Source organism: Pipistrellus hanaki, assembly GCF_964339955.1.
Source record: "Pipistrellus hanaki genome assembly, chromosome: 4".
Classification (NCBI taxonomy): Eukaryota; Metazoa; Chordata; class Mammalia; order Chiroptera; family Vespertilionidae; genus Pipistrellus; species Pipistrellus hanaki.
The window spans coordinates 848,229-874,001 of record NC_140506.1 but is presented as its reverse complement, the minus strand read 5'-3'; the positions used below and the strand labels follow the sequence as shown (position 1 = coordinate 874,001).

At 48.8% G+C, this 25,773-nt stretch overlaps 2 protein-coding genes across 2 annotated transcripts in view; one reads left to right on the top strand and one right to left on the bottom strand.

The window, feature by feature from the left end:
• Window positions 1–23,194, bottom strand: part of DHX29 (DExH-box helicase 29) — a 32,675-nt gene extending 9,481 nt beyond the window's left edge. The window contains exons 1-18 of the mRNA XM_084881000.1: window positions 22,899–23,194; window positions 20,121–20,194; window positions 18,861–18,974; window positions 17,099–17,228; window positions 16,227–16,372; window positions 14,711–14,839; window positions 12,225–12,351; window positions 11,178–11,336; window positions 8,767–8,932; window positions 8,399–8,522; window positions 6,501–7,118; window positions 5,109–5,252; window positions 4,156–4,332; window positions 3,469–3,609; window positions 2,230–2,374; window positions 1,979–2,096; window positions 1,408–1,492; window positions 364–452 (exon numbers count right to left, since the gene is read on the bottom strand). Of these exons, the coding sequence (XP_084737126.1) occupies window positions 364–452; window positions 1,408–1,492; window positions 1,979–2,096; window positions 2,230–2,374; window positions 3,469–3,609; window positions 4,156–4,332; window positions 5,109–5,252; window positions 6,501–7,118; window positions 8,399–8,522; window positions 8,767–8,932; window positions 11,178–11,336; window positions 12,225–12,351; window positions 14,711–14,839; window positions 16,227–16,372; window positions 17,099–17,228; window positions 18,861–18,974; window positions 20,121–20,194; window positions 22,899–23,073 (2,861 nt within the window). The 5' untranslated portion in view covers window positions 23,074–23,194. The remainder of the gene's footprint in view (window positions 1–363; window positions 453–1,407; window positions 1,493–1,978; window positions 2,097–2,229; window positions 2,375–3,468; window positions 3,610–4,155; window positions 4,333–5,108; window positions 5,253–6,500; window positions 7,119–8,398; window positions 8,523–8,766; window positions 8,933–11,177; window positions 11,337–12,224; window positions 12,352–14,710; window positions 14,840–16,226; window positions 16,373–17,098; window positions 17,229–18,860; window positions 18,975–20,120; window positions 20,195–22,898) is intronic.
• Window positions 23,195–23,270: 76 nt separating this feature from the next.
• The window catches only part of MTREX (Mtr4 exosome RNA helicase), a 41,545-nt gene continuing 39,042 nt past the window's right edge, over window positions 23,271–25,773 (top strand). Inside the window, exon 1 of the mRNA XM_084881004.1 lies at window positions 23,271–23,681. Coding sequence (XP_084737130.1) covers window positions 23,554–23,681 — 128 coding nt within the window. The 5' untranslated portion in view covers window positions 23,271–23,553. The remainder of the gene's footprint in view (window positions 23,682–25,773) is intronic.

Below are 25,773 nucleotides of genomic sequence, written 5' to 3'. Positions count from 1 at the left end.
TTCTAACCCGTGTTCACAGGGGTCCCAGGCTGCTGAGCGCTCATGAAGAGTCTGATGAAGAGTCAGTACAGGCTGCTTTTGCGCCCCTCACTGACCTCGGCACTTTAACCATGACATTTTCACTTTCCCCATTTACATCTGAGGAAACTGCTGGCTATACTGGTGGTTGGAGTACTGTTGGGAAAACCTGAGACATGAATTTGACATTGGCTCTCAGACATTCTAAAATTTCCTCCAGTTTGCTTCGGCAGCATTGGGACATCTGGATTTATCCTCTATGATTCTGTGACTTCTCCTAAGAATTCAAGAGCCGCAGATTCTTTTCCGGTGAAAAGTGTTTGGAGTTGGGAAAGTCAAACTTACTTATTTTCTTTTGTCCTTCCAGTGTCAATGACAAATACAACATCTGGAATAGTGATGCCTGTCTCTGCAATATTTGTTGCTAAAACAATCTGAAAATAAACAAAAAGCCAAATATTTAGTAACAATTTTCAGCAATGTGCTATAATGTAAACTACTTTAGAGTCTGAAATGAATTTAAAAAGGGAATTTCAATTTTGTAAAAATCCACAATCTGTTACTGTGTAATTTTAATTTGCTCTAATTATAATCAGTCCCACCACCTCAGTTTGCTCTTTAAGTTACACCTTTTTATTCTACAAAAGTCCTCTTCCCTGAATTCTAGCTAGTCCTCTTAGGAATGACATGCGCCCAATGGGATACTGGGTCAGAGCGGCTGGTGGACCGAGGGCTCTCTAACGGCTCTGAGAGCCAGGGTCGCTGGCTGCATGCCTTTGAGGAGAAAGCGAGGCCCAGTGGGCTGCCGAAGGCCACCGACCTGGAGCAGTGCAGTGCTGAGCCCAGGCCCTGCACAGCGAGGCTCCTCTGGGAGGGAGCGCTGTCCCACAGCCCACCAGAGCTCTTTCCCTCCTGAGGAGCAACATCTGGAAATTCCCTTTGCCGCACTCTCTCCACTCAGTCCCACAGAGGACAGACACAACGAAAACGCGAGATTCCCCCCAACCTAACGGTCTACGTATTACAAACAAACCGGGGAGAACAGCCTAGAAAACAACCAAGAACCCTCCCTGGACCCCTAGAGCTCTCAACACCAGCAGCCTTCAGGATGCCTTCTGGGGGGAGGAGTGATTTTTCTCCTCCCAGGCAACACCCATGGCGCTATTGCACCACGGGCCTCCTGACAGCCCTGTCCCCTCAGTAGCACACGATGACGGCTCCGACACCCCAATTTTCACTGGGTCCACGTCTGCCTGGGGTGAGCTGCGGAGCCTGAAGGCTGCCGCACACGGTCAGGTGCCTGACGTTGTGACTGTCTCTGACGGACGCCCTAGCACCCCCATGGGTCCCTCCGAGGAAGGGCACGCACGTGTGCGGACTGGACTTTACCTTCCTGACTCCTGGAGGCGGGAGTGTGAATGCCGCGGCCTGGTCGTGGGTGGAGAGAATGGAGTGCAGAGCTATCACTTTATATCTGAAAGGGAAATCATACTTCTTAGCAAGAGCTTTGGAAACAACTTCAACATTTTTCACTAGGAACATTTTAGACACACACAGAAGCTTGGATAATGCACAATGAAACCCCATGTAGTCATCAAAGACAAAACACTGAATGGGAATGAATTATGTGGAGCACAGGGTTTCCAGGACTTTTGCGTGTCCTGAGGTTGCTGTGGAAAGCATTCGGCAGCAGTAAGTGTGTGGACGAGGAAGAGCAGCCCTGGCTGGGGGAGCGGTCCTGCACACCCAGGCGCTGGGGAGAGGTGCTCAGCAGACTCCCTCCGCTAACCACGTTAAATGTAGAGACTAGGCCGAAGGTTTCTGTAGAGGACATGCTGTAACAGTGGTGTTAGACAACACACTTGCTTCCCATGGACAGTTTCAGCTCAATCAGGAGCGTCACTGCATGAAACACTTCTATCTTAAAGCCACCAGGAACGGAGTCAGGATCTGCAGTTACCGTGCAGAGGAAAACCTCCTGTCTGCCGACAGTAGGTCGTACAGCTGCTGGATGTGGGCAAGGCCCGGCAAGAAGATCAGCACTGCTCCTTCCATATTCCTGAACTGGGGACTTCTGTCTGTGATTTTTGAAAGAGACAATATTCAAAATAAGAAGATTAGGAACAGCACGTAAGATATTAATACAATACCTCCATTAACAGAAGAAGCTTTATCAGAACAAATGGAGTCACAGGAGAAATCCTTACGTACCTAAATACACAAGAAGTTCCAAGATGAGGTCCAGGTTGATCTTGTGAGGGTTCATGTAGAGCAGAGCGTGCTGCGTGCGGCTGCTGTACTTCTGGTAAAAGGGATTTAGGCCGGCACCTGCTCCCGTCTGCACTGGGATGTATTCCTGACAGAAACATAATCAGAAAAATGACACAAATATTAAGGATTATGTAAGGAGAAAGATACGCCTTTTTCTCATTGCCGCCACCACAGAGTACATCTCTCCTTCTTTCTAGATTTTACGGTGGCTGCTGAGTTCAGTCATCTATTTTGAATACCTTTAATTTCCTGAGTCTTTCATTTCTCATTTGTCTCTGAAGCTTTAGGGGAAGAGGTTCGATTTTGCTTTCTTGGTTCATCTGCTTACAGAGATACAGTAACTGTGCTTTCTTCAGACGGCAATGCAGGAACCATCACGGGCACAATGAAAACCCGGAGAACAGCACCCCTGGCCACATGCAAGGTGCCTTTGCTTTGTGGCATTTCCAACCATGTGTTTGAAACTAAGTCTCCAGGGAGAACTGAGCTTGCCCTGGGCAGCTCCACTACAGAGCTCGGCGGGCTCACGCGGGGCTCAAACCGGACACGGGCTGCCAGGAAACTGCCGGCCAGGACCCAGTCTGCCCCTCCTAACCACCTGGGGGAGGGGGGGTCAGGTGAATAAGTGAAAGTCATTAAATACTTCCTCCTCAGTAAGGGGTCATGCTGTGAGATAATAAAAGTTACCTCTGACTTTTAGGGTCCTTGATTTTTTTATGTATTCCAATGCGGCCCATAACAATGGAAGAAGACAAAATAACATAAACTAAAAACTAAACTCTATGAAACAAAGTCGGAAGAAATGTCCTTTAAACTTTGCTTTTAATCGTATCTGTTCCTCTTCTACCAAATTATACTGGAATTCCCTGTGCCAGCATGATTTAAAGCTCTCACGGCAGGTTATGTTCTGGGGAGCATTATCAGATGTCTTCCAAAATGTTTTTTTGCTGGCCAGTGTGGCTCCCTTGTTGAGGATCCTCCCACACAGCACGAGGTTGTGAGCTCCAGTCCTGGTCAGGGAATATACTGAGGTTGAGGGTTCGGTTCCCTGTTCGGGGCGCATATGAGAGGCAACCTATCAATGTTTCTCTCTCTCTCTCTCTCTCTCTCTCCTCCTCTCTCTAAAATCAATAAATATATCCTCAGGTGAGGATTAAAAACAAAAAGTTTTCTTTTTACCTGGTATTTTTTTATTTCCCCTGCTTTGCTTGTAACATTAATGGTTATTTCTTCCTCCTCCTCCAGGAATTTCTGGCAATATTCTGAGTCTTTCTCCAGTACAAAGCCTGTTTCTTCTATTATATCTTCAAGATGAAAAACCTGCGCAGGTTAAAGCATGTAAATGGTGAATGCCAAGTCATTTCAGTAAACAGCATGTTAAAGAGAACGGGGGTGTGTGCCACATCACTGGGTGCCACCTTAGAACGTTACGAAAACACTTTCTTCTCTCTCACTCGGGAATGAAGAACTTCGCTGGTGTCAGAGCGTCTGCCCCTAGGAGTCCAGAACAAGCCCCAGGAGGTGTATACTTTCCACACGTGAGCACGGATGCAGAAAGACAGGCAGCAAGGAAGCCTCCAGCCCCCCTAAATCTGAGAGGGGGGCGAGGAGGGGCTCCCTCGTGCCCACGGCCACCTCGCTCTGCATGTGACAGCGGGGGAGGAGGTGTGCTCTGTCTGTTTCTCAGGCGTGTCTTTCAGCAGATCCTCCCGAGTCAGGGCAGCAGCCACCTGACCCCCCCGGCCCCCAAGGCCCTCTCTAGACTCGCAGCGCCTGGGAACGCCTGTCTCAGCCTCGGACCCGTCTGCTGGTCCTCCCGGTGGGAATGGGGCTGCTGTTCACACAGGCAGGCTGCAGAGGACTCACCTCCACGGGATAGCTGCGCCCCGAGATCCTGAGGATGGGGCAGTGTGTGAAGTAGGTGGAGAACTTCTCGCTGTCGACCGTGGCGCTCATGAGGATCAAGTGCAGGTCAGAGCGCTTCTGTAAAATCTCCTTCAGGATAACCAGTAAGAAGTCTGACTGGACGCTTCTTTCATGAACCTGGTAAAAAGGGAATAAAAATTAATCGCATAGAAGGCCTGGTAAGAGGCTACATCAACCGGACACTCAAGGTGAAAAGCTAATCAGCACTGACGCACAGTCTGTACATGGGAGGGAGAGACGCTGTGTGTTGCAAGTACAACAGATGTTCAGAACTGGAACAGCCACCCGCTAACACCGGGGCCAGCGAACGTCAGCACCGAGTGACCCCAGCCGCGGCCCGGGGTTCCAGCCGAGCAGATGGCCTGCCAGCCTGCGGTGAGATTAGGGCATCTCCAATTTTCACTTACGGCCAGTGACTCCTGGAGTTCTGCCACTAACAGAACACTGTACTGCCAACACAAGACACAGAGTCTGTCCACCTTCTAGAAAAAGGGGAGTTGGATCAGTAGGAACCTCACAGGTCTCTATCAGCTGTCCAAGAAGAAATGTGTATGCCCTGCCCAGGCTGTGTGACCCGGCACAGCTGTTTAACCTCTGCCCGGTTCCTGGATGGTAACTCAGGGAGAGTACACCTACATGGGGCAGCTGGAGGGTTAAACGATTTACATATAAAGTCCTCACAACAGCATCTAGCACAGAGCACATGTTGTACAATATTTACTAAATAAACCAACATGACATTTATTAGAGAAAATGAAATAATTATATGTAAAGTGCCTGGCATTTATATGCACAAGGAAAATGTTGGCCAGTATTAGTTACAAATAGCACCTTTTTAATAAAAAAAATGTTTAAAATTTACATTTGTGAACATGACTACAGAACATACTCACCTCATCTACAATCACGTGAGACACATTGGTTAGGAGACCATCTTCTTGAAGTTTTCTGAGCAAAACCCCTGTGGTACAATAGAGCAGCCGGGTCGACTCGCTGGCCCGAGATTCCATCCGGATCTGATAGCCACACAAGGAGTGCTGAGGGAGCACACAAGGCGAGTTAGTCTCTCACGGGCCTGCCTGGGAGTGAGGCGGGAAGAGAGGCACCGCTGACTGCTGCCAGGCGGAGCCTCAGAGCAATCAACTCAGTGCGACTGGTTACAAAACTGTTTTCCCATGGTCTTTGGGCTCAGACAGCTGCAACATCGGTTTTGTTCATTTTAAACAAGCAAAACCTTTGTTGATTTCAAAGTGTTGAGACAAAAAGCTATTCTGCCTCGAGTGCCATGATTATGATAATTTCTTATTACATTATCTGGGAGCAAAGTATAGAGGCACGCAGGAACAGAAGCTAGAGCTGCCTGCCAATGGGCTGCTCTTCTGTTGGATTCCCTAAAAGCTGCCGCCAGGAGCAGCAGCCACATCACACAGGGTGAGCCACGGGTCCTGCATTCACGTCTGCCCCCCCACATTCTCCTCCTGATTTCCGCAGACATCCCTGTTTTATTTGAGTCCTTGTCTGTCATTCCCTTGCGTAAGTTCCATTTAAGACAAATTGTCTTTTTTCTCTCTTATGTTTCATGAAACCCAAGCAATCTGCTACATGAAAATTTTTAATGAAGAGGTGCCTATCTTGGAGACAGAATTGGAAATGTTAAATAGCATCCCTGGGAAGAACAATGCCAATTAGAATTGAGCCGAGTTCCGGGAACTCGGGGTTCATATTTGGTTCTAACCAGCTTTCCTGGTGCCTGTATTTAGCAGTCACAAGCCAGTCACTCTAGGTAGGGTTGGCCAGTTTTGTGTACACTTGCATGGCAAAATGCAGAATAGATACCGAAGCACTTTTCCTATTTTGTTTTAAGTTTAGGTTTGAAAATAGTCTAGAATTTTCTTCTACATTATTTTTCCCTTTTCCTCATTGGAAATAATTAAAGACATCCATTCAGGAATACATGCACAGAAAAGACCTGCAAAAACTTGAGGTATATGCTATTAGAGTCATATTTGTATTTGTCTATAATCTTTGACTGTTCCATTTAGTATGTAACACATTTGAACTTTCAATTGTTAAACTGAATGTTTTCCCGTGATAGGAGAATTTTAATGACAGAATCACTGACAACCCTCTTCACCTGAAGGCCAGTGGCAGTGTCACATCCATCAGACGCGACAAGGGCCTGACATATTCCAGCGACCGACCAGCAGCAGTCACACTCGGCTGAGCAGGGTCCCCGGGATCCCCGGGGCAAAGGCGCGTCCCCCGAGGGGGCGTGGACAGCTTACCCTTCCTCCAGGTCCGCTGTCGCAGCCCAGTTCATCACACACTCTGGTGGCCAAGCTCACGGCGGAGATCCGGCGGGGCTGGGTGCAGACAATGTTGCACTTGCTGGTCCCCGGCTCGTTGAGAAGCAAGTCCTCCAGGAGGAAGTGCGGCACCTGCGTGCTCTTTCCGCTCCCCGTCTCCCCCGCCACCACCACCACCCGGTGCCGCTTCAGGGCTTCCACAATCGCACTCCTGTGCTTGAACACAGGGAGCTGCTGCCTCTCCCTGAGGAGGCTCTGGTACTTGGGAGTGCTCTGCAGCTTTCTGAAGAGGCTCCGAACAGGCTCCAAATCTTCTGCTTTTCCTGACTCCAAGGACAGGGCAGAAAAATCCTCATCAGAAACCAAATTTTCCCAGGATTCCTCAGGGTCTTCAGAGCTTTCTCTCTTGTCCCCAGAATGCTGCTGCTGCTGCTGCTGTAGCTGCAGCTGCTGCTTCACTTTATTCAGAAGCTTGGCGATAAAAAGGTCCCGGGGCTTGTTGGTCTCTATTTTATTTAATTCTTCCTTTTTCTTTTCTGCATCACTCCACTCCAGCCACACCGCTCGGTAGGTTGGAGGAAGCAACTGGTGAACGGACTGTAAGAAGAAACAGCAGCATTATTTTCACTACGGGGACCAGAACTCAACAGGTCAGGACGCAGGATCCTATCTTCCCCCTAAAATGTAATTTGTCTCTTACACTAGTTACTCCTTGAGTGTCAAATGCACATGCACATGATGCAAAGGAATCAACAGCATGTCCTGGCCAAGCTTCTAAACTTCCTGGCTGTGTGACCTTGGCGAATGACGTAACCCCGCTGCGTCTCCCTCTCTCTACTGGTTAGTGGGGTCTAACGACCTCCCTTTTGCCCACTCCGAGGTGAACTTCAGTTACTACATGTGACGTGCCTACTCCTGGAGCACAGGAAGCCCCTGAGCAGAGGTGTCTGACTTCTCCTGGAGCTGCTATAGGACAGACGGCTGACCACAGACGCATTTCTACCCTGTTTCCCCGAAAATAAGACAGTGTCTTATATTAATTTTTTCTCCCAAAGTTGCTTTAGGTCTTATTTTCAGGGGATGTCTTATCTTTCCATGCGCTAGGTCTTATTTTCGGAGGATGTCTTATTTTCAGGGAAACACGGTAACAGCCCGCTGAAAGCACGGGGGAAGCACTTTAAGTGGAACCCAGGTGGCTCTGTGTCCCCCCACACTGCTCCCCTCAGCGCACTCATCCCCTCAGCGTGCTCATCCCCTCTGTCAATGACACTAGCACGGGAACTTATTTTGCAGAATAAGGGAAGAAAGGCACTAAGAACTTTACTGACAGAAAGTGGAAAGAACTATTGTTCCGAGTTCCACTTACTCAGTGTCTGAACTTTTCAGTGGCTCTTAATTTCCCACGAAGGAAGACACTACACTTACTGTGAACAGGAAATGTGACAGTCCCCTCAAAAGCGTAGAAGCACTTCCTTCATGCTATTTTATTTTAATCTTTCCTGAGACTGGTAGCTTAAAAGTGGTACGGAACCCATGTCTGTAACACGTTAAAGCTGAGAGACAAAGTAACACTAAAGAGAAACTCTAACAATTCCTAATTCACACCCCAGCACCATGACTTTTATTCTGTAAATTAGCTTGGCCTCAACATCTGGGCCCATCAAATGTCTCAGAGTTTCTGGTCTAGAAGAGAAAGCCCTGGCTATGTTTAGCGGTGAGAGAGAGTAAAAATGATGAATAAGCGGAAGTGAGGATGAGTCAGAAGCAGCAGTCAGTAAAGAGAAAACTTGTGCAGAGGCCAAAGTCCAACACGCACTGCCGTGCACACGCGGACGCGGTTTTATGTAGACCGCGCTGGGGGCACGCTGTTCACTCACCTGCCCTTTCACCAGGCGGTACAGAGCCAAGGTGGCCCCCAGGTGCTGCGCTTGCATGCCGTCCTCCGTCAGGATCGTAGGGCAAACCACCAGCACATCGTCTTCAGACCTGATCACCCGCACCCTGCAAAGAAGCCAAAGAAATTTCCCACAGAACCGACAAAGCACCAACAGCCAGAGCTCCAGTCACACGGAACCGAAGCTTACACTCAGCGTTTACATTTCCTGTTTCCGCAGAAGACTGAGAAGCACCGTCACCTGAGCTTGGAATTAGAGAGCTTCTTACATGTCGACTTAACGTCTAAGAAACAAAGATGACTTGCACCTTCAGTTCTTCCAAAGTTCATTCAGTCACCAGAACCACACACCTGCACTTCCAGTACCGACCGACGGGAACTTTCTCAAAGGCAGGGTTTGGACTCTTGGGCAGATTCTTCCGGACCCAGTCGATCAGGAACTGTTTGGGCGACTTTCCCGTCCAGCTCCGAGCAGTGTAGTCAAAATTTCTTACATCACGAGCTTCTTTCTTTTTCTCTAAAATGAGAGGCAGAGATTGGCTTTAAAAGTAGTGATACAGAGTGGGCAGAAGCGGGTTTACAGAGGTTCCTGTGGAGAAAGAGATGGTTACAATATTACAACAGACTCATTAACTCTGTGTTTCGAGAACTCACGACCACAAACCGAAACTTTTGCTGCACCCTGTATGCAATCTCGAGTGACCAAAGTCCTCTGACTTTTGGAAACAGACTTTCAGAACTAAAGAGGTGAAGAAAGGACACATAGCAAGGCTGTACGGAAACCTGCTGATGGAGGGAATGAATGAAATCTGAATTGTTAAAAAAAAACAACTGCCTTGAGTAACTTAGTCATTCTTGTACTACCCCTGTGATGAATTTTTTAGGATACTCTGAATTCCGGTGTATAGTACACTATCACACAGGAAGGATGATCATTGGAAAAATAGAAATCAGATGTCATTTCTCTGCTTAACAGCTGCCGCCAACGCCCTCCATGGCTTCATGCTACACATAAAGTACAAGTTGTTCACACTCCCCAGACCCTCCGTGGTCTGTGGACAGCAGCTCACATGCTGTCCGTCAATGCTCTAAACCCGCCCAGCCCATACAGCGGCCACAAAGTTTAAATGAACTAAAATTTAGTTTCTCGGTTGTGCCAGTCACTTTCAAAGGCTCAACCTTCCTGTTGGCCAGCAGCTCCCCCCTGAGCGGCAGTCACAGAACATCCCCATCACAGAGTGTTCTGCTGAGCAGGGTTGCACCTCGCTCGCCTCCACCCGGCTTCCCAGCAGGCCTCAGGGCGAGGGCTCCTCATCCAAACCAGGCCTCCGCCCTCCTATCATGAGGCCGCTTCTCTCTGTGACAGCTCACGTCACCATCTGTAGTTACCCACTTGTCCAGGTATTTAAAGCTTCCCTTCCCTCAGACTGGACACCTGAGGGGGGCAGACACTAGTTATTTGTTATTTTTAGTATTTTATTGATTTCAGAGAGGAAGGGAGGGAGAAACATCAATGATGAGAGAGTCATGGATCGGCTGCCTCCTGCACACCCCACACTGGGGAGCAAGCCTGCAACCTGGGCAGGTGCCCTGACTGGGAATTGAACCCCGACCTCCTGGTTCCTAGGTCGACGCTCAACCACTGAGCCACACCAGCTGGGCAAAGAGTAGTTATTTTGTTAACAACTGTCCAGATAGAACCTGCCATTGTCAACAATCAGGACTCAGTAAGTATTTGTGGAAAGAATATATACTTAAAAGAACTGAGAATGCAGTGGGCGTGACTGACTGTATTACAGACTGATAAACAGAAGACTGGCTCCAGCAGCAATTTACCAGGCCCTCAGCAGCGCCCACTGCACACGCCTGGGGCACGGCTGGAACCGGAAGGCTGAGAGAGGTGTGAGCTGAGCTGCGAAGCGAGGGAAAGGCTGGCGAAGTTGTCGCGGAGCGGGCAACAACGTGTTCGTAAGAAGGACGTGGCAGGACGCGGCACGACGTGGCAGGAGACTGCGGCAGACGGCAAAGGGCTTGCAATGACATGACAAAGGGTTTGCACCTGCCGCTGACTAAGGTTTTCAGCAGGATCCCACTGAGCTCTGTGTGACGGAGAGAGAATTCTGCAGGAGCTTGGAGGATAAACTAGAGAGGGATGAGGCTGAAACAAACATTTCTAATTACAAAATGCTGCACAAGTAAGTTATTAAAGTCATTATAATTTTTCTTTTTCAATCCTCACCCTAGCAATGAGGATATTTTTCCCACTGATTTTTAGAGTCAAAGGGAATGGGAGAAGAGAGAAACATTGATACAAGAGAGACATATCGATAGGCTGCCTCCCATTCTTGCCCCCAACAGGGCCAGGGATTGAACCTGTAACCTTGACCAGGAATCAAACCCGAGATTCTTCATGGGCTTTTTTTCTAACCACTGAGCAATGGCCGGGCAGTAACAGAATTTAAAAAAAATATATTTTCTTTTCTTTTTCTTTTTATATATATATTTTATTGATTTTTTACAGAGAGGAAGAGAGAGGGAGAGAGAGTTAGAAAAATCGATGAGAAAGAATCATCGATCAGCTGCCTCTTGCACATTCCCAGTAGGTACATGCCCTTGACCGGAATCGAACCTGGGACCTTTCAGTCCACAGGCCGATGCTCTATCCACTGAGCCAAACTGGTTTCGGCTAGAATTTCTTAATTACGTATTCCTTGACATTTTGCTAGGTACAAATACACCCAGAACACTGCCTCTTCTTTTACCTTTCTCCTCTTCAGTAGCAGCTGTAGATTTTTCAAGTAAATTCAAGTTCAAAGCACCTTCCCCTTCTGTGGCGGCAGGAGGCTTTTTCCTCTCATTCTGTTGAGGTGAAATCTTTATGGCTGGATTGAATACTGGATGGTCTTCTAGAGTTTCCATTTCTACCAAGAAAACGCATGCTGCTCAGTTTCATGCATTGGTTTCTTATGCCTTTCTACTGTGCACGATGGTTTGTAAAACCCTCTTTGTCCCTGCAGCCGACTGTTCAATACTTACTACTAGGAACTTGGGCGTCCTAACGTTTTTACAATAAGCGGTTTCACAGCTATCGGAGCCTGGGGAAATCTGCATTAGAAAGGAGCGCTGGTGGGAGTGTATGCTCCCTTCTTGAGTGGAGGTGGCATTCAATGGCAGGTACATCAGACATTCACAAACGGTGGCTGCAGGCCAGACCCAGCCTGTGGCCTCTGAACTGAGGATTTTATATGTATAATTTTATGTATTAAATATATTTTTATTCATTTTAGAGAGGAAGGAGAGGGAGAATTTCCCTGGCTGTGATGAGAATCATTGATCGGCTGCCTCCTGCACACCCCCCCTGGGGATCAAGCCCACAACCAGGGCATGTGCCTTTGACCAGAATGGAACCTGGGACCCTTCAGTCTGCAGGCTGACTGACGCTCTATCCACTGAGCCAAACCGGCCAGGGAGATTTTTCTATTTTTAATGAGATGAAAAGACAAAGAGAAGATGTATTTGGTGACATGAAAACTGTATAAATTCCTGTTTCAGTGTCCAAGTGTGACGTTTTATAGGAACACAGTGATTTGCTCATATCCTGTCTGTGTCGGACTCGATGCTGCGGATCGAGCAGCCAGAGCCTGTGTGGCCGCAAAACCTACCAGTCACTCCTTGGCTGGGGTAGCAGTCTGCCAAGCCAGCCGTGTATCAGTAGCGGAGAGCAGACATCTGAAAGGGAAGCCACCTCCACCCCAGCCCGGCCAGAAGTGAACAGACATTTATACATCAGAGAACTGAAAAGTGTTTACCTCTTTGGAATTTCCGTATTTTTTCTTGAGCTTCCTTTTGCCCTTGCTTGTTTTTTTCCAGTTTGCAGGTAGCTGCTTGCTCCTTCGCATCCAGAAGTTTCGCTGCCAGGTGTAAGTACCGTTCGTTCTGCTCCGAGTAGGGAAGGAGAAAGTAAAGAGAAGAGCATGATCACTTATCTCCTCAATGGGCCACAGAAAGACCTGTCAGCTGTGCCCTGGCTGGTGTGGCTCAGTGGTTAGAATGCTGGCCCCTGGAGTGAAGGGTTTTGGGTTTGATTTGGACAAGGGCACCTACCTACCTTGTAGGCTTGACCCCTGGCCTCAGTCGGGGTGCGTGGGGGAGGCAACCAATCAATGTATCTCTCTCACATCCAAGTTTCTGTCTCTCCCCCACTTTTTTACTCTCTCTAAAAAAATTAATGGAAAAAAAAAATCCTCAGGTGAGGATTAACAAAAAACAACAAAAACCTGTCATCTTTAATATTCTCTTCCATCTAGGAAGTTTTCATAGAGAAGTAAAACAAATGTGCAGACCTGCAGGTACACAGACGTGTCCGGTGGGCCTGACTGAAAGGGAATTAGAAAGCAGGGGTGGCAGTGGGAGGAAAACCCAGTCGTACTCGGAAACACGGGGCAGCCAGGGAACGAGGGTGACCCACACCGACACTCTGACGTCTCCCACACACAACGCAAACGGCAGAAGACAGATGTCTTTAAAAAATGTTTACCTTACACATTTTATAAATGTACATATTTAAAGGGCTGTCAATGCAAGAATAGAATATTTATCTGGAAGCCGCCTTCCCATAACTCTGTCCCACAGAAGAGAGGGACACTGAGAACAGGCCTCAGGAAAATGGACGTCCTAACCCTTAAGCACTTAACTGCTGAGCAGAAAGCAGCCAGGGCTGAACTGTAAGCTCAGAGGCTGTAGGTGAGGTTCCTGACAGCAGGTGAGAAGCAGCCACGCACGGGTGGGGGAGGTGAGGACCCAGGCGTGCTGCTGAGACACACTGCTCAGACGCAGGGAGACCACGGAGGAAACGCAGCCCTGGGCTGGGGCAGGTTCGCGTGGACGCAAATAGTGATGGGAACAGGCAGCAGGGACATCGAGCTCCTCTAACGCACCCCCATCACACTCATTCCCACCCATCGCCTACGACTCTCTCTGGCTCCTTAACCTTTATGTTCAGTAAATCAATTTCTACTGCTCCTAGCTTTAAATGTTCCTTTTCCTTTCTAATTTCCAACCTGGACCTTATTGTTTCCCACCTGGCCAAGCAAAAGCTCCCAAAATGGCCTTCCTAGCCTTTCCGTCACTGAACTCCACTGCATGTTTCAAACCACCTTGAACACTACTGCACATTCCAAACCACCCGAAGCTCCACGAAATTTGACCTAAAATGTTAAATTCTTCTCATCACCGCCCCAAACCTCTAGTTGCTCTTCAAGATCACTAGGAAAAGTTGTCACCTTCATTTTCTGGGCATCACAATCCAGTCGCAGCGGAACTCATCTGTTGACTCCTCTCTGCTAGTACACTTCCACATACTCATCCTCTCCGAATGCCCATCCAATCCACTTCTTAACGCCTGGGGCCCTGACACAATCCTGCTTCATTCACCGTGGCCGCCTTCCCGCCTCTGCTGCTCATGCACACTGCACCCTCAGGCCCCTCTCTTCTCTGAAGCCTCCCTAATGCTCCAATCATAAGAGGCCGTCCTCTGAACCCCACAACAGACTTGTACATCCGAACACTTTTTGTTTAGTGTAACACCAGGCAGGTGGTTCAGAAATGTACAGGTCCAGAAAAGGGTAAGGAAGAAGTCTCCCTCTCACCCTGCCACCCAGTAGGGGCTTCTTGTGTGTCTTCCAAATGTGCTCTTCGCACAGAAGATGTAAATACACGTACTTCCTGTCACACAGCGGCTTCATCATGACCTGTGCCGTTCTGCAACCTCTGCTCCTTTCTAAACCAACTGTTAGGTCTGATCTACTTACATAAAGTGCACCTGTTTGAAAGTGTCTTGGTGAATGAGGCTGGCAAATGTGTACAACCGTGTAAGCACCACCACAATCAAGATATAAAATACTCCATTATCCCTCATGTGCCTACAGCCCACCTCCTCAGCCCCCGGACTCAGGCGACCACTGACCTCTCTGTCACCACAGGTTGCCCAGATTACCTTCCTGGTACTGAATGTAATAAAATGATTTAGTAGTACTCATTTCTGTGTGGCCTCTCTCATTCTTGTATCATGTTTTTGAGAGTTGCTTGCAGTGTTTGGCTTTATGAATAAAGTTGCTATAAACATTTATTTGTGTACAAGTTTTTCTTGGTGGACATATGTTTTCATTTTTCTTGAATGAATAAATGCCTGGGAATGAAACTGTTGGCCCATATGGTACATGTATGTTGAACTTTGTAAGAAAGTGCAAGTCTAGAAGTCTTTCCAGGTAGAACTCCCATACAAATTTCTACTTACAGGATCAAATTTTTCTTCTTCTTCTAAACTTTTAGAATTTTCACTCTTTTCTTCTTCATTTTGTTGTTCAGCATACCGCAAAATCCATTCTTTCATATTCACTTCCAAATTTTCTTCTTCCTTTTTTGGCTAGAAATAAAAAACAAATATCTGAAAAATCAAGGTTAGAAAAAGGTGTCAAAACTATCATCAACTGTCACTGCTTTTACAATTCTTTTACACTCAAAAACAGTGGGCACAGAGCCTCAAAATCATGCTTTTCAAGGACAGATAACGAAACTCAACATTACTTTAAGTCTAAACTTGAATAATCCAAAGAATATGTTTACATAAAGGGCAAAAAATGAAAGGACAGTTAAAAACTAAAAATCAAGTGTTACTCCTTACAACCACTGTTTTTCTGAGGATAGTGCTTCCATATATTTTTGTTTGTTTTTAAGCTTTATCAAGGTATAACTGATATGTAAAAATTGCATATATGTAATGTAATGCATACATAATGTGCATATAAACTCCTCATGTTGAGGAGTTTGGACATATGCTTATACCCATGATACCGCCACTAACATCAAGTACTAACCATGTCCATCACCTCCCCAGATTTCCTTCTGTTCTTGTGTGTGCCCGGACTGGGGCGAGGGAGGTGTGGTGGTAGAGCACTGACCCTGAGGTCCATCCCCTTGATGTACTTAAAGAGCTCGATGCTGTGCTGTCCCTGGAGGCACAGGGCTGCACAGCACATCTCCAGAGCCAACTCACTGGCATAACTGAGTGTATCACCATTAAGCAGCAGCTGCCTTCCCCTCCTCCAGCCCCAGGAATCACCGCTGATTCTCTGCTTCTAGGGTCTATTCAGATCCCTCAGGAAAGTGCAATCAGGCAGTGTTGTCTTTCTGTGACCGGCCCATTCTCCTTAGCATGTTCTTGGGTTCACCCAGGCTCCCAGATGTTTGACACTGTGCAGAGTATTCAAGTGTGATGCCCTAATGACCTACGCCTTCTAGTAATCACGCTTCCTTCCTGCAATCTCCTTCACGTGGATTTTGGAAGGAGCCATGTCAGTTGCTTCACAGAATGGACATTGGCAAGTGTTACAAGCAGGGGCTTGATAAGGTTTGTATATTAGGGCTTCTCACCCTAAAATACTTGTTCTTAGAAGTCCCACTGTGAGGAAACCCTGCTAGTCCTGGTTGGCCCCGGGCAGAGGCACTAGTCATGTGACTAAAAAAACATTTTGGACATTCTAGCCCCAGGAGATACCTTATGAACCCAAGATCTAACTGCGCCCAGCCCAGACTACAGAATCGAGAGAAAAAATACACTGCTGGCTTACACACCACAATTTGGCTTGTTAGGCAGCAACTGAAACAGACAATGACAGAAAAGCTTGGCAAACCAGTCAGTTACACACAATAAATAGAAGTATCATGGCAACTGAATACCTATCCTCTAATGAATGGCTAGATCTGCTTCCCTTTGACTTTATTCAACTTTAAGTGTTTAATTCTTACATTACCTTAACCTTGGGCTCCTCTTCCTTATTGTTCGTTTTAGGCTGCAGTGGAGGTGAAACAGGGGCTGGCACTGGAGGCGCCTGGAACTTGGGCCTACTTTTAGTTTGCTGCTCTTCAAATTCCTGACTGAATCCCTCAGGAAGTGCATCTTAAGAGAGATCGAGATGAAATGAACATGCATGTGGTAATGGGGCACATCAACATTTAGTAAACACACACGATACCTTCTAGGCAAAAGCACCTGCTTTTCTTGTACCCCTCTTCTTGTAAGACTAGAAGTCCTATGAGGAACCTGGTTTATGGCCACACCAGAAGTGGGAACAGTCATCAGATGACAAGAAGCCCACCTACGTGGCTGTTCATGTCACCCTTGAATTGACAGCTCCTGAATTTTCAGAAAAAAGTTCTTGACCATTTTCACTCCTTGGTTGTTTGCTGCAGCACAAAGCAGTATCCTTAATGAGTCATACAAGTAATGTGCACTCCAGGTTCTCCCCAAAGGTTATAACCTTGACCCTCTCCTTAACCAAATACTATTTATCCAAGGCCAGATGGCCCTAATTTCTAAACCAAAACCAGGAGACCCAAAACCTAATAGGTCACAGACAGGCACACTTGGAAAATTTGTTGTATTAAGTGGATTGTAGCATAACTATCAACAACACACAAAAAAATGATTTATTCATGCACAGACTACACCTATAAGGAGAATATAACAAAAAGAATAAAAAGAGAATAAATAAGACCATTTGAACAATAAATAATTATAGCACAGTGAAAAACTTCTAGTACAAATCAAAAGCTTGGGCAAGTAACACATGTATGGAACCTACATCCAAGGTTTTAGAGATGGAATGCTATGACCGTTGCTCACCGTCGGGAAGGTTTAAGCAGAGCCAGTCCAGGGCTGAGTGAAGATCCCCTCCATGTAACAGGGTGTTGGTCATGGCATCCTCAATGTCCTTCGTCTTAAAGGAAAACGCCTGCAGAGCCATGTATAAATCCTACAAAAGGGAAGTGTAAAACTGTCACCATGGCAATTTCCTTTCATTACTGAGTTTATTTTCCCATTCATTTTTATTTTTTAAATATGTTTTACTGATTTTTATTTATTTATTTTAAAAATATATTTTATTGATTTTCTTACAGAGAGGAAGGGAGAGGGATAGAGAGCTAGAAACATCGATGAGACAGAACACATCGATCAGCTGCCTCCTGCACACCCCCGACCGGGGATGCGCCCGCAACCAATGCACATGCACTTGACTGGAATCGAACCCAGGACCCTTCAGCCCGCAGACCGACGTTCCATCCACTGAGCCAAACCGGTTTTGGCTGTTTTACTGATTTTTAGAGAAAGAGAAAGGGAGAGATAGAAATAGAGATCAAGCCCACATCTGGGCATGTGTCCTGACAGGATATCCAACCAGCAACTTCTTGGTTCCTGGGCGGATGCTCAACATCTGAGCCACTCCTGCCAGGCTCTCCCACTCATTTTAAACCTAAATCTTCGACACAAATTATAATTTCAAACACTTTTTCTTTTTCAGTGGTAAGAATTAAATGTGCTCAGTGTATGGAGAATTACACATACATTTTATAGGTAAAAGGGCTGGAGAAATTACTCATATTCTCATTATCTGAAGACTAGAGGCCTGGTGCATAAAATTCATGCACTGGATGGGGGTTCCCCCTCAACCTCTTGCAGTCCGGGACCTCTTGCTCTTTACTGCCCAGATGCTCACTGCTCCTTACCCCTCGGCTGGCTGCTCCTTAGTGTTGCTGCTGCCACTGCCACTGCTGCTGTGCTCGCCAGCCATGAGCCCAGCTTCTGGCTGAGCAGTGTTCCCCCTGTGGGAGCGCACTGACCACCAGGTGCTGAGCATCTGGCCCCTGGTGGTCAGTGTGCATCATAGCTATTGGTTGTTCCACTGTTTGATCAATTTGCATATTAGGCTTTTATTATATAGGGTACTTCTTGCAATGTTTCCTTTCTGCCACGTTTCTATTATTTTGTAAAAACGAATTTCACTTAACATTGTAACATAAGCATCTGCCCCAGTCAGCAGAAACTCTTCTCCACTTTAATTACACAACACTCCAGGGGAAGGTGTGTCCTAATCTGGTTACTCGTCTTCCCTTGGTGGTCACTTAGGATGCTCTCATTCTTCACCAGAGGCAGTGCTCTAGTGAACACGCTCACACATGAAGGAAAGCATGTTCATGACCTGTGAGAGCATCATCTTTACAGCTGGACAGATGTGGGTTCCCACCCAGATGCTGCTTGCCCTGCTACTTATTTATTATTAACCTCAGGCCATAACTTGTGCAATCTTTCCAAGCTCAATTTCTTCACCAGAAAAAAGGATAACGTATCTTCTGGGATTGCAGAAAATGTAAGGAAAGTGCCCAGAGTGTATAATAATGTAACTCTGAGAGAGTAATTTGGTTTTCATATCATCATTTTAATGTGCACATCTGTATCTTACACAATTCTTCCCCTGCTCTTGGAGGTAGAATGATGTACGTGAAATCTCAATGGAAACGGAAAAAGTAATTTTACCTCGCATGTGATGCTGTCTTTAAATGCTCCCCTAAAAATCAGAACCTTAAAAACAGTTTGCCTGTAAAAATACCTGTAATTTCTTGGCAGTAAGTCTTCCAGAAATCACACCCTTGCCATCATTTTGTTTTTTATGCTCATTGATCACTCCAATAATTCTTTGTTCTAGTTTGTTATTAATCACCACCTGTTGATGACAAGAGATCGTGTTAATTAGAAGCTAAATTATGAAATCAGATTTAGTAACTAAATAATTAGAAGCAAATCAGTTTTCTATATTCTGCCAACCAAGGCCAAACTTTCAGCTAAAATCAGATCAGTGCTTATTATATTTCAGACTATGATTCACCAGACGGCATTCCTGTCATATATTGAAGAAAAATGGGACATGGAAAAAGCAACATTAGAAGGCAAGAACAAAGCCCTCCTCGAAAGGCTCCAGAAGCCACACTGTCCAGGATATGGTCCTTAGACCTCCTCAGACTCTGTTCCTCGGACAGATTCCTCAGCCCTGTCTCTAGCACACCGAGTCAGCATCCTTGGCTGGAGCCCAGTACTCTGCTTTCATGCAAACTAGCCCAACCACAGCATTTCTGAAGGAACAGAGGCCACACGAAAAAGGGGGGAGGCAGAGCCAGGAAAAGTCAAATCTGTACAACGGTAATTTGGTTACAAATTGTTTTGGCTTCTGGAGTTAGATTCCCATTTTTTTCCCCATTAACCATTCAATCCTTTGTTGCTTGCATATTTTTAATTTAAGAGCACACAAGCATCTACCTATAAAAATCCCTCCCCTTGATTACGACTTTACTGAATGCCTACTATGAGTTAAGCACAAAACTATGCTTCAGGGATTCTGTATAGCATAGGAAACATAAGGACAACCCAGCATGGCAATCATTAAATACAGGTGGAATGCTGATAAAACCACCAAGAGAGTCAACCTGGTGCCTTACAAAGGACTTCACCAAGGTCACAGATGTGACACATGACAGAGCCCAGGGCAAAAGCCTGTAGTTCAAAACCATACGGGATTTGGAGGAACGTGAGATGTGAACTGATGTTTGCAGTGAAGAGGAGAGAAAGGGTTGGAAAGGATAGGCTATGTTTAGGAGTTTGGACTCATCCACCCTTGTTTAATTTCTGACTGGCTTTCAACACATGTGTATGATTTACTTATTTAGTATAGATTGGCAGGTAGTGTACCATTATAAAAATTTAAAACATCCATCTTTGCCTTCTGTTTAAGATTATGTTTTTTGTTTTTGTTTTTTGGTTTGTTTTGTTTTTTACAGGAGCATTTCTTGAAGTAACTCGAAACCTTGGTACTTACTTTCAAAATAGATTTATCCAGATTTGCAGGACCACCAGAATCATTTGCAGAATTAAAACTATAAATTTTCGGACCTGTATATAACAGAGAATAAGTAGTCAAGGCAATTTAATGATTAATATCCATTACACTATTTTCCCTATAAAGGTTGCTAAATATGTGATTTCAGCTTTTTCTCTGCTTCACCAAATAACTTAATCTAGAAATGAACAGCATTCCCTCGAAGTTTTCAAAAACATTTTGCCAATCAGCATTTTCTAGGTTAATCACTTTCCCATAAAGTAAGAATGCCCGCAAGTCTTTTAGATCAAATCATCTTCCCCTTGTTATTTTTTAAATTAGGTGCTTTGGTGCCTAGAATTAGCTGAAGGAAGCCTCTCAGAGGACACCGAGTCCTGGCAGAGAAGACGGGCGTGACTCAACGGTGACACCTGGGAGACGGGTGGGCACCAGAACTCAAAGGGAACTGACATCTGGGTGGGCATTGTAGGGTTCTGGTGGACAGGGTTAGGGATGGATGGCATTCCGTTTACGGAAAACGGCAAGAGTAAACGTGAGGGAGCAGAAAGCCTACAGCTGGGCATAGCGATGAGTAAAAGCGCTGGGCAGGGCTCCTAGAGGGTGCCGAATGGTCAGACTTGATCACATCCCTGAGGATGCCATGGGAGAGCAGAAGTGCTACGGGCAAAGAAAGCAGCGTTTCTCAAAGCTCTCTCTGACACAGGACTGACGAGGGAGGAAAAGAGGAGAGCGAGCCGGCTCCGTTGGAAGGCTCCACTGGTGCTCCCGGAGCCGAGAGCCTGGGCTGAGGTGTGCGGAGCTCAACGGGAAGCGAAAGGCAGGTGAGGGAGATAAGCCCCTGAAGACCGCAGAGCTGGGCAGCAGACTGGGCCTGAGGAAGAAAGGAAGCATCACAAGTACTGTACCTACTGACACTGACCCAGAGGCGCTATGGGAGAGGGGGAGCCTGGGAAGGGGGGAGCCTGGGAGGGGGGGGGCATAGGAGGGAAGGAGCCTGGGAGAGGGGGAGCCTGGGAGAGGGGGAGCCTGGGAGGGGGGGGGGCATAGGAGGGGAGGAGCCTGGGAGAGGGGGAGCCTGGGAGAGGGGGGGGCCTGGGAGAGGGGGAGCCTGGGAGAGGGGGAGCCTGGGAAGGGGGAGCCTGGGAGGGGGAGCCTGGGAGGGGGGGAGCCTGGGAGGAGGGGAGTCTGGGAGGAGGGGAGCCTGGGAGGGGGGGAGCCTGGGAGGAGGGGAGCCTGGGAGGGGGGGAGCCTGGGAGGGGAGGAGCCTGGGAGGAGGGGAGCCTGGGAGAAGGGGGAGCCTGGGAGGGGGGGAGCCTGGGAGGAGGGGGGAGCCTGGAAGGGGGGAGTGAGTTGGTCAGATTTGAGAGGCCTGCAGGACAGGGCCCAAAGGTCCCAGGAGATGCAGAAATGGCGACTTGAGCTTGCAGCAGAGCAGGAGGCGACCTGTGACTGAGGAGTCAGCTACAAGTAAAAGACAGACCCGCTGGGAGGAGATGATCCCTCCCAGAGGGAGGTGGGCAGGAACCATAGGTCACAGACGGACACCTTAAGAAAGGGCCTATTCTGGGGCTGGGAGCTAAAGAGCACAACAGGCGACTACTGGAATCCAGGGGAAGTCGGGCCAGACAGACAGGAGCTGCGGCTCGGAGCAGGCCAGGGGAAGCCCGGGTTCGCAAGCACAGGCACAGGATAACTGTCGCTAGAAGCTACAGTGCTCTGCAGGGCCAAGGGGTATCACCCACCTCCCGGGCGGAGGGTGCCCCTGCCCGCTTCCTCGTCCTCTCCCTCTGAGGCCATTTGCCTGCCCCGAGGCCCTCAGGCCTGAGCTCACTCCTGACTCCAGGACTCTGCAGACGGGGTTCCTCCGCTGCCAGGAACACTGCCGGCCACTCTCCACAGAATGAACACCTGGACATCCTTCCGACCTCAGCTTCCCGGTCACCTTCCGAGACCGCCCGCAACCCCTGGCCCTCTGCAGTCACATTAGCCCACCGCGCGGAGCTCTGTCCCTTCGCTTTTCTTTTTAAAAAATATGTTTTCATTGATTTTTAGAGAGAGAGAGGAAGGGAGAGGGATAGAGTGACAGACACATGGATGAGAGAATCATAGATGGTTTGCCTCCTGCACGACCCCCACTGGGGACCAAGCCAGCAACCGGGGCACCGGGAATCCAACAGGGTCACGGGCCCACGCTCAACCCCTGAGCCAAGGGGCCTGGCCCCTTGGCCCTCCTGACGGGACATCAACCCTGCAGCCGGGGTCCTGTGACTGGACGCCCGTCCGGAGGTGGTGCAGCCCGTGGTCGATAACTCTGTGGCTATTTCAGTAAATCAACCAACAAGCTAAGCAGGGGGAAAAAACAAAAACAAAAACAGCGTGTGACTGCCCATCGTGGGAAACCAGCTCTAGGGAACCGTCCTTCTGCAGGTTACCCGCCTCCCCCAGCCGCACCGCCCGCCGCCGCGCGTGGCTGCCGCCCGGACCCGCACCGCGGGTCCCGGCACAGACGGCCAGCCCGCCTCGGCGTCCTCGCTGAGCCTCCACGTCCCGTGACACATGGCAGCGCCACACGTGGCTGCACGAGCGGGAGCGGCGGGGAGGCGGTCCGGGCGCTGCCCCGGGTGCTGCCCGCCGCGGTTCTGCTCTGCTCGCTGTCGGAGGGAGAACGGGGCGCAGGGCGGCGTCGGGGCGCCGGAGGCCGGGCAGCTCAGGCCTCACCGGGCTGTGGGCCGCGGTCTGCGCGGGCGCCGCTCGTACCTGGCCTGGCGCGGGGCTCCCGGGGCCCGGCGGCGGCGGGCGGCCGGGCCACAGGCTTCTTGGTCTGGGCCTCGGCGGCGGGGCCGGCCTCGGCGGCCTTGGCTCTCGAGGCGGACACGGCGGCCCGCACCGCCGCGGCGCCCGGCGCCTTGTGCTTCTTGTTCTTGCCGCCCATCGTGCGGCGCCGGCGGAAGGCGGCTCCCGGTCCGGCCCGGCGCCCTCGGCACAGCCCCCGAGCGCTCTCTTCACAGCGCCCGGGCCCCGCGCCGCCAGCTGGCGTCCTCCATCCGGGCGTCTCAGGCCGGGCGCCGCCTCGCGATTGGCCGGCGCACGGAGGTCCCGCCCCCTCGCTCCGCCCCGCCCCTTCGTGCCTGCAGCGTGCAGAGCTCGCTGCGCTCTCGCCGTAGCTCCCGAGCTACCCGCCCGCTAGTGGTCGAAAAGGGAGAAAAAAAATCCCAAAGGTCGGGAAGGAAGAAAAGGTCCTGAGGGTAGGAAAGGTCAGGAAAGAGAAAATAAAGAGGTTTCGCGGCGGCGGCGGCAGCTCGATTTCGACTACTTTTGTCTCCCGCGGGCCACCGTCGAGGCCTTCGCGTCAGGGCCGGTGTAGGCGCGGGGCATTGTGGGTATCAGCGGCTGGGAACTGCATCTCCGGAAGATGGCGGACGCCTTCGGGGATGAGCTCTTCAGCGTGTTCGAGGACGACTCCGCCGCTGCGCCTGGAGCCAGGAAAGACAAGGAGAAGGGGAAATGGAAGGGGCCTCCGGGGTCTTCGGAAAAGGCCGGGTGAGCGAGATGGCCAACGTGCCTCCCTCTCAGCGCCGAGAGAAGGAAGTACGAGCCCCTTAAACAGCCCAGGGAAGCGGGGGCCTCGGGGACGGTGTGGAAGAGGGAGGAGATGGGGGATCGGAGCGGGGTCCTGGGGTCCCGGGTGGGCGCAGGCGCGTGGGCCCCGGCCCCGCGTGGGCCGCGCGTGGCTGCCTCGCCGCCGGTCTGCGCGCGGGGCGGCGGGCGGCGTCCGGTCTCAGGCCGAGCCGCCCCGGACCTGCGCCTGGTGGAGTCTGTGGTCCACAGACGGAGCGGCCGGCGGGGGAAAGGGCTACGAGGCTTAGAAAAACCGACTTGGGTGGACTTGCCGGGGAAGGGACAGTAGCAACGGGACACGGGAGAGAGAGGGACGATTTTCCGCTCCTGAGAAGGAGGTGCCGGCGCCCGCCCCGGGGTGGTTTATGGTGATGGTTCAGTGACAATCGGTGTAGAGCGCCTAACGGTGTAGGTTTTCAAAAGTTGGCTGTCGTTGAGTTTCCTAAGAAAATTCTAAAAGAAGGGCTGGTCCCATCCAGGTATACACACTGATTGCAAGATAACTAGCGGGAAAGTGTACGGAATTGTTTGCTTAGGACAAGGGAAAGCGGACCTGTGAGTGTGATAGGGATGCCCATCGGCAGCTGTAATCCGGGCGGAAGTTATTGGAATTGGCACCGCGGGAGGCGGGGAAGGACGGGTACCTTAGCCCTGAGGTGAGGGCCAGCGCAGCCCTCCGTGTGGTGTCCGGTGTGGTAAGGAACGTCAGACACTGGAGAGACACCGTCTTCTCTCGCATTGCAGGGCGTGGGAGAGTTTGGGGGAACTTTGCAGGGAACGTGAGAAAGGACAGGTTTTTACCCCCCACCCCCAATAATAAATAATTAATAGTTGCTATAGTTTGGATGGGCAACTAGGATATTATGAAGGCCATGCACATACAACTCCCCACTACAGGAAATACTGTGCTTCCATTCGCAGCTGTTTCCACAACCTTCCAAGGTGAAAACTTGTAGGGTGTGAAAATGATCTCATTTACATTTTAGTCTGATCAGGAAATGAGTGAATATTAGTGAGGGAAAATACGTAAGAAAATGTAGAACATTCGTAACTTAGGGGATTTTGTTCACTACCCAACACTTCTTGTCTTATAGGTGTTTTTAGGGAAAAATCCAACTTGCTCAATTCCAAGTATTATATGTAATCAATACGTGTAGCATGATTCCCATCTGATTTGTGTAACACAGGAGGGCAAGTCATGGAACTTTAGAGGGAATTATGTGTTTAAACAAGTGGATAGTGTTTATTTTTTTACTTTATTTATTTTTTTAAATATATTTTATTGATTTTTTACAGAGAGGAAGGGGGAGAGAGAGCTAGAAACGTCGATGAGAGAGAAACATCGACCAGCTGCCTCTTGCACACCCCCTACCGGGGATGTGCCTGCAACCAAGGTACATGCCCTTGACTGGAATCAAACCTTTCATTCTGCAGACCCACGCTCTACCACTGAGCCAAACCGGTTTCAGCTATTTTTTACTTTGAAAGGTATGTTTTTATTGATTTGAGAAAGGGAGAGAGAGAGAGAATCATTGATCAGCTAGCTGCCTCCTGCACATTCCCTACTGGGGATTGAGCCCACAAACTGGGCTTGTGCCCTGACAGGAATCAACCCGAGACCCCTCAGTCCACAGGCTGTAATATTCTGCCCACTGAGCCAAACTGGCTAGGGCTGTGGGTGGTTTTATTATTTATTTATTTAATTTTATTTTTTTAATGTGGGTGGTTTTAAAGTATAACTGTGAGAATTGTCCAGAGATCCAGATAAGGAATAGTAAGAAGAACTCCATAGACTCCGTAGATCAGTTTCAGCAGTATCAGGTCATTGTCAGCCTATTCTCACACCTTTTTTTGTAAATCAAATGCTCCTCATCATGTTATTTCTCCCTAAATATTTCAGTATGAATCTCTTTACTGATAACGACGTTCTTTTCTGTCATAACTGTAATATCATATTATTACAGCCAACAAAATTTCACTAATTCCTTTTTATGCCATTGAATCTAGAGTGAAA